The sequence below is a fragment of the Tupaia chinensis genome, unplaced genomic scaffold, assembly GCF_000334495.1.
Source record: "Tupaia chinensis unplaced genomic scaffold, TupChi_1.0 Scaffold000281_1, whole genome shotgun sequence".
NCBI lineage: Eukaryota > Metazoa > Chordata > Mammalia > Scandentia > Tupaiidae > Tupaia > Tupaia belangeri.
In genome coordinates, this window is record NW_006159764.1 from 2,229,692 (window position 1) to 2,245,183 (window position 15,492).

General features: G+C 38.5%; 1 protein-coding gene across 5 annotated transcripts in view; it reads left to right on the top strand.

Moving 5' to 3' along the window:
• PDCD10 (programmed cell death 10) overlaps window positions 1-15,492 on the top strand; it is a 48,128-nt gene that overhangs the window by 14,675 nt on the left and 17,961 nt on the right. For all 5 annotated transcript variants that reach the window (XM_006150291.3, XM_027772553.1, XM_027772551.1 and 2 more), the window contains one exon: window positions 5,897-6,110. In XM_006150291.3, coding sequence (XP_006150353.1) covers window positions 6,015-6,110 — 96 coding nt within the window. In that variant the 5' untranslated portion in view covers window positions 5,897-6,014. The remainder of the gene's footprint in view (window positions 1-5,896; window positions 6,111-15,492) is intronic.

Consider the following 15,492-nt stretch of genomic DNA (forward strand, 5'->3'; position numbering starts at 1 on the left):
AATCATCTCATGGTTATATTCTCTTATTATGTTAAGTAAAGCTTGTGATAACAAAGCAAAAGGAAAAACTATGAAACACTGGTAAGTTCAGACTTTGTTAGTACAATTAATTATGTTTTTGTTTTTATTTTGCTAGGCTGGACATTTGAAAAGTATTAGCAAGACTCATTCAACTTATAAATTGCCCATCTCTCTCTCTCTCTCTTTCTCTCTTTTTTTTTTTTTTAGAGGTTTTTGCCTTAGGCCATGGGCACTTGCCAGAGAGAGACAGAGACAGTGAGAGGAAAAGTGAGATATTACCCCCCAGCCCCCCATGGGGGGAGTGGCTACACTGCATTTCCTTCTCCTCCATTTTCCTCCCGAGATCTTGGGCATGCACGCACATACACCTGGTATTAGTTTCAAGCCACCATTTCTGGGACTCAAACTTTGGTTGGCCATAGGGAAGTCCAGCGATGCAACCATTACATCACCTGCTGGCCCCAAATTGCCCATCTCTTACCTCATTCATTTGTTCATTCGACAGTCATTAAGTATCTTCTTCATACCTGCTATGCTGACTCTCACGTCTTTATTGGGAAAGTGAGATACACTTTTAAATAGGAACACAAACATAGATTTTGTTCATTACTAAAATGAATAAGCTTCATTTAAGTGAATGGTCATAGATATTTTGTTGAAGATTGAATGTCAGTCAATCTTTTTTAGGAAGAGAGATTACAGGAATTATTGGGTCATCAGAAAAGTCATGACATATTTTTCTGATTTTCTATGCAAAAATACATCATCATTTTTCCAACTACCCAATATAAGAATTTAGGACCAGGTGAGATGACTAAATACTGGATTTAACTATAGAGAAAAACAAGACAAAAAGACGTGCCTACAGCTGTTTTACATATAGGATTTACTTTATGTAAGAGGCTTTTTCTACTCAAGAACTGCTCGCACTTGTACCAAGGATTTCTGTTTGTTCTTTGAGAGTAAGTAGCTTTGGCTCTAGAGTTATCTCATGTCCCAGATGGAGTAAAATGAGACTGTTCAGGAAATGCTAATTCCGAGCCTTGAGATAGACTAGTGTAACTCTTTAAAATTAGCAGACTGCAATGCAATGGGCAGGGCAGAAACTAAAGACTTAGAATGGCCAAGAACCTTCTCTCTCTTTTTTTTTTTTCCCACCTCACTCAAAACAAGTGTTAATTGTCTTAAGCCATTTTAAATAGAAAGCTATCTAAAACTTATTCATCTTGTGTTAGACATTAGCAGTGCTGTTTTAAATGTTCAAGGATTAAGGAGGCAAGGGTAAATGAGAAAGTTACTTGTGTATTCATATTGGTATTTGAATGTCACAAATGTTTTTGAACAAAAGTTTGTTTCAGTTCTTGTCATTTACAGTTCTAGTTCTTTTTTTTTTTAATTCTGTGGATACTAATAATTCAGACACAAGTTTAATTTGTACTGAAAAATTTTCTCTCAAAGCAACACATTTTGAAAGACGTACATATCATACATAGTTCTTGCCATGTTGTCAGCACACTGACATTACATTTTTATTATGTATTATTAGCTAGAGATTGTGTTCATGGTCAAGTCAATGCATCCTTTTTGGAGTTTGGTTTGTATTATAGGCAGGTGGTGGAGAGTGGCTGGTGGTGAGATCGCTTTTTAAGGTCTTTCTAGATTTGGGATCTGGAGTCAGCCATCTTCAGTTGAATAAATGCATGATCAGCTCCCACACCAGACACCAGTACCCGTTAGGGGACTGAAACTTTGCTGATGTGTCCAAGTGCCAGGATGTGGCCATAACCGTACTAAAAGAAGGACCGTGTCAGGGGCCCTCATAACTCACTCTCTCAGCTTCCTTCTCTTCCAAAGAGAAGAGGAATTGCTTAGAATGATTTGCAAGTTGTCCCTTGAACAATTTCAAATAAAGAAAGCATTTAAAGGAATAACAGATGCGTAATTCAGCTCAAAGCTGAATTAAAATTAGCAAAATAATGCAATATTTAAAAAGCTCTATTGGAATTGTCCATCTTTCTTTTAAAGAATTATTTTACTGGGAACCAGCAGTTAGCGTAATGGCTATGTCGCTGGACTCCCACGTAGTCGACCGTGGTTTGCATCCCGGACCCAATGGCTTCCAACTCACGCCGGGCGCGTGTGCGTGCGTGCCCAAGATCCCGAGAGGAGAGTGGAGGAGAAGGGATTGCGGCATGACCATCCCCCCTGAGGGGTGATTTCTCGCTTTCTGTTTCTATGTCTCTCTGTCTGTCTAGCAAGCTCAAGCGCTCTATAGCAAAAACCTCTCAAAAAAAAAAAAAGAATTATTTTACTTAACTTTATTTAGTTACTTATTTGTTTATATATTTAAATTTGACCAGAGAGGGACATAGTGACAGAGAGAGCAGGAAAATGAGAAAGCAAACCACCATGTTTGGGACTCGAACTGCAATTTACCATGTGGGAATGTTGCAGAAAACCAGACACTGAGGAATGGAAAGCAGCACTCAGAGAGATTAGGAGAACTATTTATTATGTCGGTGGGTGCGGGGGAGTTAACACTCAAAATCTCCGGCCCTGACTCGGGGTTGGACATGGTCTTTTATGGGGGAATTGGGGAACGGGAGGTCTGAGGATGGAGACTGGGCTAAGATCTCACCCTACACAGGTCCAAAGGAGGAGTCAGAGAAGCAGTAGTCTAGTCTATTCAAGGTATCAATCTTTTCAAAGTACTAATCTATTTAAGGTTTACAGGTTACCCTGTAGCTCCAGGGTGGGGGCAGTAACTTAGCAGGAGAGCAGAAACCTTAGACAACTATCAGCCCTGAGTCATAGAAATGTAACATTTTATAATGGGGTGCTCCTCCAAGATGGAATCTTTTCTGCTTCAGGAGTCCAGGGCCCTTAACCGCCACGCCACCTGTCAGCCCCGGAATCATTGATTTTGAACATTTTATATATGCTCTGGAATGGTTAGTGTCCCCAATTTGTGAATGATTGTTCTGACATCTTCAGTTGTAACTTGGTTCTTTGGAGCATTTTCCATAGGAACATTATTAATAAGTGGTAATATATGGTATAGGCCAGCAACCTATTTAGTTTATAAAGATGCAAAAATACTGTTCTTTTTGATGACAAATAAGAACTAACAGTGCTGTAAAATTAGTTTTAGGGGAGACTATTTGTTAAACACACGTTTTACTGACATTCAGTGCCAGTAGTTCCAAAAAGTAAAAATTTAATATTTGGTTAGGTTTATTGGGGTAGAGATGTCAGCAGGGATTTTGAAAGTGAAGCTATCCAGCCTCTCACCTGATCCCTTTACTTCTCTCAGCCCTTCAGTGGTGGGCACATTGGTTTAACAGTGATTCCACTGAGCCTGCCCTCTCCATTAGTATTTCACCTCCTGCTTAATGAAAGTCTTGAAAACCAGTTCTTCTCTAACCAGCTCACTCTCATCTCCATGGTGAGTTCCCACCCCCAGTGCGTAAGTGCACTATCCTTTGAAGGTTATGTAAGTTCCTGTCCATGCTCGATAGCATTTAAAACTTTTGGCTGCCTCATCTTTGAAACTTCTTGTTCTTGTAGTGCTTGTTCTCTCATCAGTTCTCCAGTAGCATTATAGCATCCTGACTTTGCCATTGATGCTATTCTCAATTGTTCCTTTCTTTCTTTGCATGGTTTAAGCTCCATAGGGTCCTATACTGTCTTGTGTTGTTCACTGCTCTGTACCATGCTGACTGATAATCAGTGAAATATTTACTAAATAAAAGACTTTTTCTGACTGACTGAGGTAGCTCTTCAAGTTCTGTTGTTGGTTCTGTTTTGCTATTCTTCACTTGCTTTTTACTTGATATTGTGCCTCTGCCTTTTTGTGCTCTGCCTTCATTTCATCCTTTTCATTTTTGACAAGGATCACTTGTGTTTCAGCCTCCTTCCTTGTTCCAAATTTACTTCCTGTGAAAAACTTTCTCAGTTGAAAAATAGATAACCAAGTGGCGCATTAAGTAGTTACATAGGAACAACAGGCCACAATTCTTCCATTCTCTTCTTCCTGCTGTGACAGTGTAATGTACTTAAACCAACCATTGGATCCCATAATGGTTTTCTTTTGTCCTATCAAATACAGTTCATAAGATAAAATTTAGGAAGTAACCTTTTGTTTTTTGTTATTCTGTGCAATCTGGAGCAGGTTTCAGCTCAGAGTCAGGAAAATCTTTCTATATTTAGAAGGATCAGAGATGAGAATAGCCAGTTAAAGTAGGTGTTGAGTTCCCACTCACTGGTTGGGAATTAATAGGACGCTAAACATCCTTCAAATGGGGCAGGTTATGGGAGCTTTTAGAAGGAGCATTCCAGTCCTTTAATCATGTCTTTCAAGCAGCTTAAGTCTTCGTAGTCTGGCACAGATAAATTTTTAATGAAAAGGAATTGTTTCTCACATCTAATAGGTACTAAACACATATTTGTTCACTGAATGAATAATTTGTGGGCACTTTCTTGAGTAAATAGGGTGAGATTCTTTATTTCCACCTCAAACTTGGTTTTATGATGTGGTAGTGTTAGAACTAGATTCACAGTCGAGACATCAAGTCTTTGGTTTCTGCATGCGTGATCTTGGATGTATTATTTGTCGTCTCTGCCTATTTTGTACATCTGTAAAAATGGAATGACAGTTACTGTAAAATAACTTACTATGAGGATTAAATGCACGTGAAAAAGTTTTTTAATATGAAAAGGCTTTACACATAGTAGAGATTGTTCCAAACTAAAGCCTTTAAAAATGTAAGGTATGTGTTACTACTATTACCTTTTCATTTTGTGACCATGGTCATTTTTAGCTTAACAAAAGAAATGATTAGTTGATTCCTCTTAAAAAAGAAATGCTTTTCCTGACCCCCTCCAGGCAAAATTTCTTTTACACTGTTGAGTTCTTGATTTTAATCTCAAACTACCAGGATCTCTGAGTTTTTCCTTATAGTTTTTATGTCAGCTTTGAACAGAAATTCCCTTCTAAATATCAAGACATGCCACTGGCAAAATTCACATTTATTTTCCCAAATGGATCACATTTAGTAAAATTTTTCAATTTAAAATTTTGTCTTAAATCTTGGATTCTTTCTATGTTTTTGTTATTTTCAGGTGACAAAAATCAAAGAACAAGAGCAGAAAAAATTTTAGGAAAACATTAGCTATTTTCATTATTTATTCCTTAGGTTATTATTATTACTTAATTTGCTATAGGGAATGTGCACTTAATCAGAAAGAGAGAGAGGAAAACGAAAAGTACCCATGAGGGGGGATGGCCGTGGACGATCCCTTCTCTTGGGATTTTAGATGTGATGTGTGTATAGGTGTCCTCCATGTTTTTCAAGCCCCCAGGTCCAAGACGTGAACTTTGCAATCAGCACAGCCATGTGGAATCCAGCCGCCTTAACCACCATGCCACCAGCTGGACCTAATTTGGTTTTCTATACATAGATTTATCCTATATTTTATGATTTTGATTTTATCTTATGTATAAATGTTTTAATTATACATCTTATTGGTACTTTTTCCTTGAGCATGTATGTAGAGTTCCACGCATCTTTATTCCACGGTACTTCATAGAGAACGCTTTGAGTTCAAAGCAGGTTCTTTGAATGTAAGGAGGTTCTTCAATGAATCCTGTTCTCTGAAGTAGTTCCTAATCAAAGAGGGAAGCCATAGGCTAAGGCACTTTTTGGGTCTGTAGTGGGAAAGGTAAATAAATGTGTTGCTGACCAGAGTTGCTTTCATAAGTAAAATATATTAACAAAAATATTTTCATGGAATAGGAACTGTATGTTTTGTAAAGGGAATTTTAGCATTGCTCGTTTTCTCTTAATATTTAAATGTCTGTACCTTCTTTCACCAGGTCAGTGTTTGTGTGGTGCCTCATTCTTTCATCACGTATACACACAGAAGAAATACTGCAGTGAATGAAGATTACTCTGCATTTTAGCACTGCTTTTTCTACTGTAGTTGGCTTTTGAATGAGGATGACAATGGAAGAGATGAAGAATGAAGCTGAGACCACTTCCATGGTTTCTATGCCCCTCTATGCAGTCATGTATCCTGTGTTTAATGAGGTAAGAGGATAAACATTTCCTTATATGATCTTGGCAGCTTCTTTATTTTTAGATTTTTTGCCATAGGACCTATGTATAGATAGAGAAAGGAAGAGAGGGAAATCACCCATCATGGGGATGGCCATGCCACAATCCCTTCTCCTCCATTCTCTTTGAGCACACATGCAGACACGATGTGATTTTTAAGCCACTAGATCCAGGACGCAAACCACAGTTGGCCATAGCTACGAGGCTACCTGCTGGCCCCTCTGTAGTTGTTGATGTCTGCTTTATTTATTTATCCATTTGTTCTTTTATATAACAAATACTTGCATAAATAAACTCCATCTATGTGATAGGCACTGTGTTAGGGCATAAAATAGTGAAAACAAAACCAAATAAACATTTTACTCCCTCTGGAGTTTACACCTTAGTGGGAGAGAAAGACGTTGAATAAAAGAGCATAAAATATCAATGAAAAGTTGTGACCAGTGCAGCCAAGTGAAAAATAAAATGCACTAATAAAGACAGTAATAGTTAGGACCTCTTTTAGGAGTAAGGGCAGACTTTGCTGGAAAAAAGACTTCAAAGGTTTGTAGAAAATGTAATTATAGTACAGATTTTTTTTTGGTGCAAAAATCTTTTTGAAATTCATGCATAATTTTTTTGTAATCCACATTTTTCAATAAACCTTTTAAAGACCTCATGTTTGCTAAGATCCGAAATAGATAAATAAGAGCTGAACTAGTTGAAGAGAGTGAGGTAAGTACCTCTTAGCAAGAGCAGGCATAAGATCTGAGTAAGTTATTGTCAGGGGTGACAAAATATATTCTTTACTGATATTTGGAAAGTGCCATTGCTTTGTATTTGGAAAAGTTGCTCTTTCATTTGAAGAATTATCTTGAATTCAATGTCAGTATCGTATTGGTTTTCTTGTACATTAATATTTATATATTAAGGTATGTAGAGAATTCTAGAGTTGGAAGTCTCTTAGAGATCATTAATTTTTCTCTTGTGATGGTGAACTGAGGCCGTGGTAAATGAAATTACTTTCCTAGGACATAGTAAAATCACAAAAATGCTAATTTTTTCAGTATCTTCCATCTTTAAAACAATGTTTTTGTTATTAATGTAGCCTTAAACACAATTTACGCATTGTTGCTGTTGTAGCCTAGAGGCCCCAACCATCTCCAGTCACTTATTTTTAACTTTTTTTACGTTTATTTTATTATTTTCATGAGAGAGTGTGATAGTACATGTGCGAGATAAGTGGGTCAGGAGGAGGGAGGAAGGACTGCCCTTGATGAGGACTCATCAGGTCACAGTCTCTTAGTCTCAGACTGATCAGGGCCTTGGGCACGTGTGGCCCAGCATGTTTCAGGTCTGCTTGGGATCCGAGCCCACGATCGCCATGTGGACACCACCACTGCAGATCGGTACACTACTGCCTGCACCACCGTAGCTGGGCCCACCTCTGATGACTTTATATTTTTTTTTATAAAATATTTTTTTTATAGTAAGATTCTGTATTTCAAAAACATTTTTTCCATATTATTAGGTTTGATTACACTTGATGTATTTTATGGTCTTGGGGGCAGCAGAACCAATATTTTTACCTTTTGGACATGAAAAAAGCAAAATTAGTTACCAACATTATCAAGTAGTTTTAGATCCCACAACCATAAAACAAAGTTTAAATGTCGTGGCATGGGTAAAAGTTGATTTCTCTTTTACGTAAAAGATTCTAGAGGCAAGTAGATAGGGCTATTATTCTAAAACTCAGTATCATCAGTAATAGGTTCTTATCTTCTGCTCTACACTCTTCATTCTTGGTTTTATTATCAAGGTCACCTCCCCTTGCAGGATAGCTGCGAGAGCCCCATCCATTATGTCCCAAGGTGTTGTCTTGAAGGAGGAGAACTGAAATAGGGAGTGAGTTTCTGCTTTTAGCTGAGTTTGCTTTCTTAAAGAAGAAGGCCTTTTGAAAGGTCTACACAAGACTTATCCTCAATAGTAAGAACTTAGTGTTACAACCAGACATAGCTGCAAAGGAGCTTAGGAAATGTAGGAGTTCTGTTACTAAAGAGGAAGCATCTTTTGCAAAAGTGCATGATGTGGCTACCGTGGTAGCACTGGAAGCTTTTTATCTTAGTCTTGTGCCCATCTATGGCAGCTGTAGTCCACACTACAGTAATTAATGATTTTTTTTCCTTTAAAGTTTATCTTTTTCTTCTATGAGTGAGAGAGACAGCACTTCTATCAGGGTCTCGGCACTATGATCTATGACATAGCCACGACTTTCCCAACAACTTGGTATTTCACCTTTAGCCATCCTGGAGCATGGATGCACACCTGCCTGGTGTATTCATGGAGGTCCCCACACGCAAACCTGGAAGCGTTCCATGTGGAACTACAGCTGTGCATCAGTCAGACTGTGTATTTCACTATTTTTGTTCTGTTTACTTTACATGTTCTCTGTAGGTAGCTACTAAACTAAGTGCCGGTACTTGAGTTCTACTCGGTGAATACGTACTGCATAAATGCCAGCTGTTTTTTAGTTGAGTACTCAGCTGGGATCTGGAGGTACAGTGAAAAGAGGCAGCAGGTGTGTTCTGAAGTGTCTAGTAGAGGGCTGACCCGATAGCACAGTAATTAAGTGTTGTGCAAAGAAAGTCAGATCCCACATGGTCAGCCAAGATTGGAGTCCTGGCCCGATGGCTTGGAGAAAAAAAAAAACAAAAAAAAAAACAAACATGCATATGCCTGGGCTCTTGTCAGGATGGAAACTTGGGAGGAAAAAGGATTGTGGCGTAGTTGGGGCTCCATTGGGAGATGCTTTATCTCTGTGTCTGTCTCTCTTGGGTATACCTACCCTTTGACATTAAAAAAGAAGAAAAGAATAGAACAGTATGGAACACAGATATTTACATACACAATTTAATTATTCTTGTGCCATGAATGAGGTAAGGAGACAGTCAATGAAAGCTAGTGAGTTAACTTCCTTAGTAATAATTAGAGTTTGAGTTTCTCAGGTACTCTAAGAACCATTATATTAAAAATATTTCTACCCAGAGATATTCTCTATTTTCCTATCAGTATACCCAACTTTATAGGCTATTGGGCAAAGTTGGTTGGGAGAATTTTCAGTATGTAATAACTGGTATTTTGAGTCTTTACCTGAAGGGGAAAACTTACTTTGCAGAACTTCAGTTTGATCCTCTAGTCAGTAAAAAGAAATGAGAAAGTCTTTTGTTCTAATAATTTGAATGGACTAGTTGCCACATATGAAAAATGACTATTTGAATCTCGACGTTGCAAAAAGGTTTCTATAGAATATGGGATGGAATTAGTCGTAATATTCTTTTTCTAATTTTATTTTGTGTGAGGGAAATTAACTTGAAAGAAGGGGCGGCTGTCAGTAGACTAGGAAATACCTTTCATAAATAGAGGCAGTTGCTGCTTTCCAGAGCTAACACATATGTGGGTTAATGGATCCAGAATTAGAACACATTGCCAAATGACTCATGTTGGTCCAGAAACTAATTGTTAAAAGCAGGGTTTGAAAATAAAGTGTCTGAGTTCGCACACTGAGAGATCCTGTTGCATATTGATGGTGTCCACTTCTCACGTTGAATTTACTGAGCTGAAATCAAGGTACCAATCTTTCTAAAAGATTATTTCTGTCTTACGTTTAAAACCGTGTTCAGAATTATGGAGTTTCAGGAATAGTGACAGTAGGTAGTAGTTTTCCATTTCGATAGATATGAAATCTCAGGCTTGGGTTAGAAATTAGAATGAAATAAAAATGGAGTAAAATTATTGTGCCTTCAAATGTGAGTTGTTTGGTTGAAAAGAATAAAATGTGACTGGCTTTGGAACAAGGTGGTTAAAGGAGCCGGATCCCACATAGCTGACTGTGGCCTGAATCAGAGCCCTAGACACTTGAAAAACAAGTGTGTGTACGTCCAAGATCCCGAAAGAGGAATGGAGGGAAAAGGACTGCAGCCTGATCACGTCCCCTTGGGGTGCTCCTGTCTCTCTCTCTCTCTTTCTCTCTTTCTCTCTCGTGAGTCCATGTGCTTTCTGGTGATAAAATTTTTTTTTTCCCCTGGGGGCGACAGGTTTTTGCTATAGGGCGCGTGCGCTCGCCAGACAGACAGAGAGAGACATAGAGACAGAAAGCGAGAAATCACCCCCCAGGGGGGATGGTCACGCCGCAATCCTTTCTTCTCCATTATCCTCTCAGGATCTTGGGCACGCATGCACACGCGCCCGGCGTGAGTTTTAAGCTACCGAGTCCGGGATGCGAACCGCGGTTGACTACATGGGAGTCCAGCGACATAGCCATTACGCTAACTGCTGGTTCCCAATAAAAAATTTTTTTAAGAAAAAGAAGAGGGCCAGCAAGTGATGTGGTAGTTAAGGTGTTGGATTCCCATATAACTGACCATGGTTCAAGTCTCGGACTTGGTGGCTTGAAAATGACGCCAGGGTGCACGTGCACCTAGAGACCTGAGAGGAGAATGGAGAACCAGGGATTATAGCATGGCCAGCCTCCCAAAGTGTGATTTTTAACTTTCCCTCTCATTATCTCTCTGTCTCCAGAAAGCATACACACCCTATGGCAAAAACCTTTAAAAAAAAAAAAAAAAATTAACCTCTAAATAAGATACCTAATCAGTTAAACATTAGTATTTAACTGTAGTTCAACTGTGAATTTTTCTCTTTTAAAAAGAATTATTTTATTTAACTTTATTTAATGAATTAATTTTAATTTGACCAGAGAGGAACAGAGTGAGAGAGAAGGAAAGATAAAGTGAGAAAGTAAGCTGCCAGGCCCAGGACTTGAACCGTGGTCAGCCATGTGAGAGTCCACCACCCTTAATCACCATGCCACCTGCCGGCCCCCTCAACTGAATTTTTCTGCAAGTCTAATAATGGGAAATTATAGTTGAGTTTGGCTCTATTTTTCTGTGCTACTCAGATTAAAAGGTAAAAGTGGTTATCAAATTGATCTTCTAGATTAAATTAGATAGTCCCACGGTAGAGGAGAATGGCTTACTCTGAAGCCAAATGACTCACTACCGCTCGTCCTGTTCACCATGTTTTGTAAGAGTTAAAAAGCTTAACCTTAATATTAGAGCCAGTATATCTACAGTGGTAGTCCAAAATCATTTTCAAAAGAGTTTTTAGGTAGTAGGACATCCTTACACCTGGAGAAATTTTATTACTGTTACTCCAGTTTACAAGCCAAAAGTTTTTCATGGCACTCTGGGAGCTTGGTGCTTGCGTGGCTCTGAGAAGGAGTCGACTTCTTGTTGAATCAGCTACCGTGGAGTTCAGAGTCCCAGTGAATTACACATGTTGTAAATGTTCTGCGAAACAGGCCTCCTGATTGCATCATTGAATAATGGGTTTCTGGGAACTTTGTGCCAACTCCTAGGTCAGTTCTCATGTAACTGTCATTTCTTACCAATTCTTCGTATATGGAGGAAAAAAGAGAAATGGTTCAGTTTTTCATTCCAGGAAAAAGAAACTGTGTGTCTTCTCCTGTGACCTTTCAGAGGAATTGTGTTAAATGAAGTATAATTTCTGAATTGATATGTGTCTTATTTTGAGAAATAAACAGTTTTGCAGCCGAATATGCACTTAGGTCATCCAAGTCATGTATGTTAATATATCAGATAAAATATGCTTCTGAATAAACCGTCAGTATCATTCCATTCAGAAGCATCTGCGTCAGCCATTTCTGCCAGCTCTTTGCAGATACATCATTCATAATTTCTCCTTGTAAGTAGTGAAACTTGGGACTACTTCACCAGCTCTACTTCCCTCTTTTTTTCTAGTTAAAAAGAAAAGTTGGGGGGCCGGCAGTTGGCACTGGACTCTCACATGACTAACCATGGTTTGGGTCGCAGACCTGGTGGCTTGCAGACCTGGTGGCTTGCTTTCTCTCTCACGTTCTCTTTCTCTCTCTGTCTCTCTCTCAGGTCAAATAAATAAATAATGAGTAAAATTAAGTAAATAATTCTTAAAGCAAAATAGAGGTCAGACCTCAAACTTTGAGCAAAATAAACAAAATATGTTTATACATTACAATTAAGATACAGATTTTTCCTGCAGTTCTACCATCCAGAGATGATCGTAGTTAACATTTTGAGTTTGAGTGACTGCCCTGCTCTGCCACTTACTGGGGTGTGTAATCTTGTCTCCATTTTCCCTTCTGTAAAATGGGGATAAATAAGATTGTACTTAATTCTTACAGAAACACTGAGATAAATAAGCTGATGTATTATAATGGCTAGAACCAGGCATGTAGTAAATGTTAGCTATTATTATTAAGGAGTCCTTCACATATATTTTCTGAAAAACTTATCATATCCTAGAGTTTTGTATACTCGTAGGCAGTGTTTTATGGAGTATTTTTATATTAGCGAGGTGGCTGTACTTAACTTTTTTTGCCAGACATCTGGGCAACCCCATGAACTTGCTCAGTTAGAAATGCGTGTTGAACTTCACATGTGCAAAGTAGCTGGTTGTGTTTGCTTTCTCTGAGGCAGCTCCGGGGCTGGGAGGTGACCTCATGATTCCTCGTACTTGTGTTCTTCTGGCATGCTTATTATTTAGCTGTCTTGCCTCGTTCTCATTTGAATCACAAGAGATACACCTGTAGTTTTTATTTTTGTGACTTGGTTTAATTCCTTTTAAGAGAGAAGATCAATAATCATTGCTGAGGGCGGGTAAGGAGAGGGTTATTACCTGGGAAAATCAAATCTTGCCTGATTTTGAAGGAGTAGATTTGCAGACAATTCAGAACAGCTTAGCCTAATTATGTTGACCTTTTTTAAAACAAATAAACAGCTTTTATGAAATTTTTATGCAAGAGTCTTTAAAACTTGAGCAATCAAAGGGTCATAAATGGAATTCTTTTTTATTATGGTTTTAGGAAATTATAATTTGGTGCTAGAAATGTATAATAATGACTAGATTCTTTTAGAAGGAACAAATAATAAATGAGCTCTGTGTGGAATAAAATTTATGTGGGAGTTTTTCAAAATTTTTATAAAATGAACCAAAGCTTCGTGAATTTGACAAGTCTGCAGCTGCACATCCTAGTGCTCTCAAAGCTATCAAGGGGAAGTCGGCAGAGGGAGCTCATAAAGGTGGGAGTACCCTGGGCTGAACAGGGCGTCGAGGTGAGACCTGATGTTAGGCTCCTCCAGCCTCTCCGTTCCCTCCAGGTGTACTCTACCAGGTACTTTTCCTTCCCTTCTAGGTGAGATGAGATGTCGTGGACCCTTTTCTCTCTGTAGAAATGCTGTGTGACTCAGGCCCGAGTAGTTCCTGTCCCTGGGCTTAGCCCATTAGTGCAGGGTGCAGCCATGCATTCCTCTGTGTTGTGACCGGAATATGCATGCACTGTCAGTTACTACTGAGAAAGTTACTGCCTTGGCTCTTTCATGATGCTTTTGCCAAAGAATGTTACTCCCAAATCCCAGAAAGTGGTGGACTCAGTGAAGTGTTGGAGACAAATGGAAATCCTTTTCTTTTCTGAAGTTAACTTAAAATCATTACATCCCCACGAGTGAACAGCCCTGAAGAAACCTTTAAGTGGGAGACCTTCCAGGGAAGGTAATTCTAAGAGGTCAGGCCACAATTGTTAAAGGCCAAGTCATATTTCATCTTTATAAACATATTTCTTTATACCTCAGCTCACAGCTCTCCTACTCCTTTTCACAAAGCTACATAAATTGATGTTCTGCAGCATCTAGGACTATAGTCATAGACATTGTTGGAGTTGGTAGAAAGTCAAGACTATTTTGGTTCCTAAAGCACCAAAAATTGAAGAGATTAAATTAGAAGATAGCCGCCAGTCTGTAAAGTGAGAACCATGAGTGAGGGCAGCATTACTGGCTTGTACACAGTTTTGGAGCCAGATAGCAATGGTACAAATCTTGTCTATGTACTTACTAGCTATTTAATATTGGATAAATTGATAACAAACTGGGTTTCTTCCTAATAAAATGGAAATTCTAATGAGGGCTAGTTATAGATTTATTAGAGATACTCTATATAAAGATGCTCTATGTAAAAGCCATAACAGGGGCCTAGTAAATAGTAACTGTTACTAGGATATTATCAGAACTTGCTACTGTCCTGTAAGTTACTGGTAAGATGAACATGGTTTTATCACATCATGGATTAGAAGTGAAATACCTAAAAGAGAAGTTCTATAATTATGGAAGGGTAGAGTACATGTCTTCTTACCTAAGTAGTACAAACTGAAGTTAGGAATAGATTTAAGAACTGTCTAGATAAATGTGTGGATGAGAGATTAGCTTCATTTTATACTCTAGGTATGTGCCCGTGCACCTGGCACTGCACCAGGCGGTATGGATACCATATGAGCAAGAAAGCCCACTGGGTTTAATGCCAGATGTGTGGATAGTTAGTGTGTCCCCCAATGTCACCCAGCTGAGTTCTAGTGAGATGGTTCACAGCTCACCAATTTTTAATTTGGTATGTTAGGGCTCTCTTTTTTGTGGCTTCCCCTTTTTTTGCAAAGTGCACATATGTAAACTTAGAATTACAGAGCTGTAGAATTACAGAGCTGTCAATGCCTATCATAGTTATTTTATTAGCTCTTCAGTCACTTTCCTGGGCCTCTTACTGACCTTGACCCTTCCGCATGCCAGTCAGGGCAGTACAGATGAGCTGTTGGGCTGATAGTTGCAGGCACATCTGACTCAGACCTTTGACTTGTCCAGAGGGTCACAGCCAGGCTGGGGTAAACCCATGAACAAAATAGGTTCCATCAGGATGGAAATACTCTTCCTGTCTCGTCTGCCCTGCTTCCCTTCCCTTGCCCAACAAGAACTTGAGATTTGATGACCTGTATTGTTACTTTAATGCTGAGTATTAGTCATGATAATTGCATGCAATATTTGGAAGTAGAAGCCCTTTTTCATTTTTAAAAACCTACCTTTGTAAATTTTGTGAATTACTTACATAGTTACTTTGCAATATTTGCTTACTGGGCCCCTGTGCCTTCCCTTTTACCTACTGAGACAATATTAGACGTTATAACATTTGTAGAAGCCAAGTTAAATAAATACTAAGCTAAATGGCTTATTGTTTTTTGGGAGGTCAGTTATTTATCTTGGCAGATTTCTTTACTTTTGCTCTGTACTTAAGGTAAATAATTTGTAGGGAGACATAGTTCTTGGCATTTCTAATTGTCTTGTTTAGAAAATAATTTAAGATATCAGTGATCTCCTAGATGCGTATTTATATATAAATTGTATATAAAGGAAAAAGTACACTTTGATTTCCCCTGAGGATTGAAAGGACTATTGTATAATATGATATGTGTTCATAAAGTTTTTATAGAAATATTCCACTT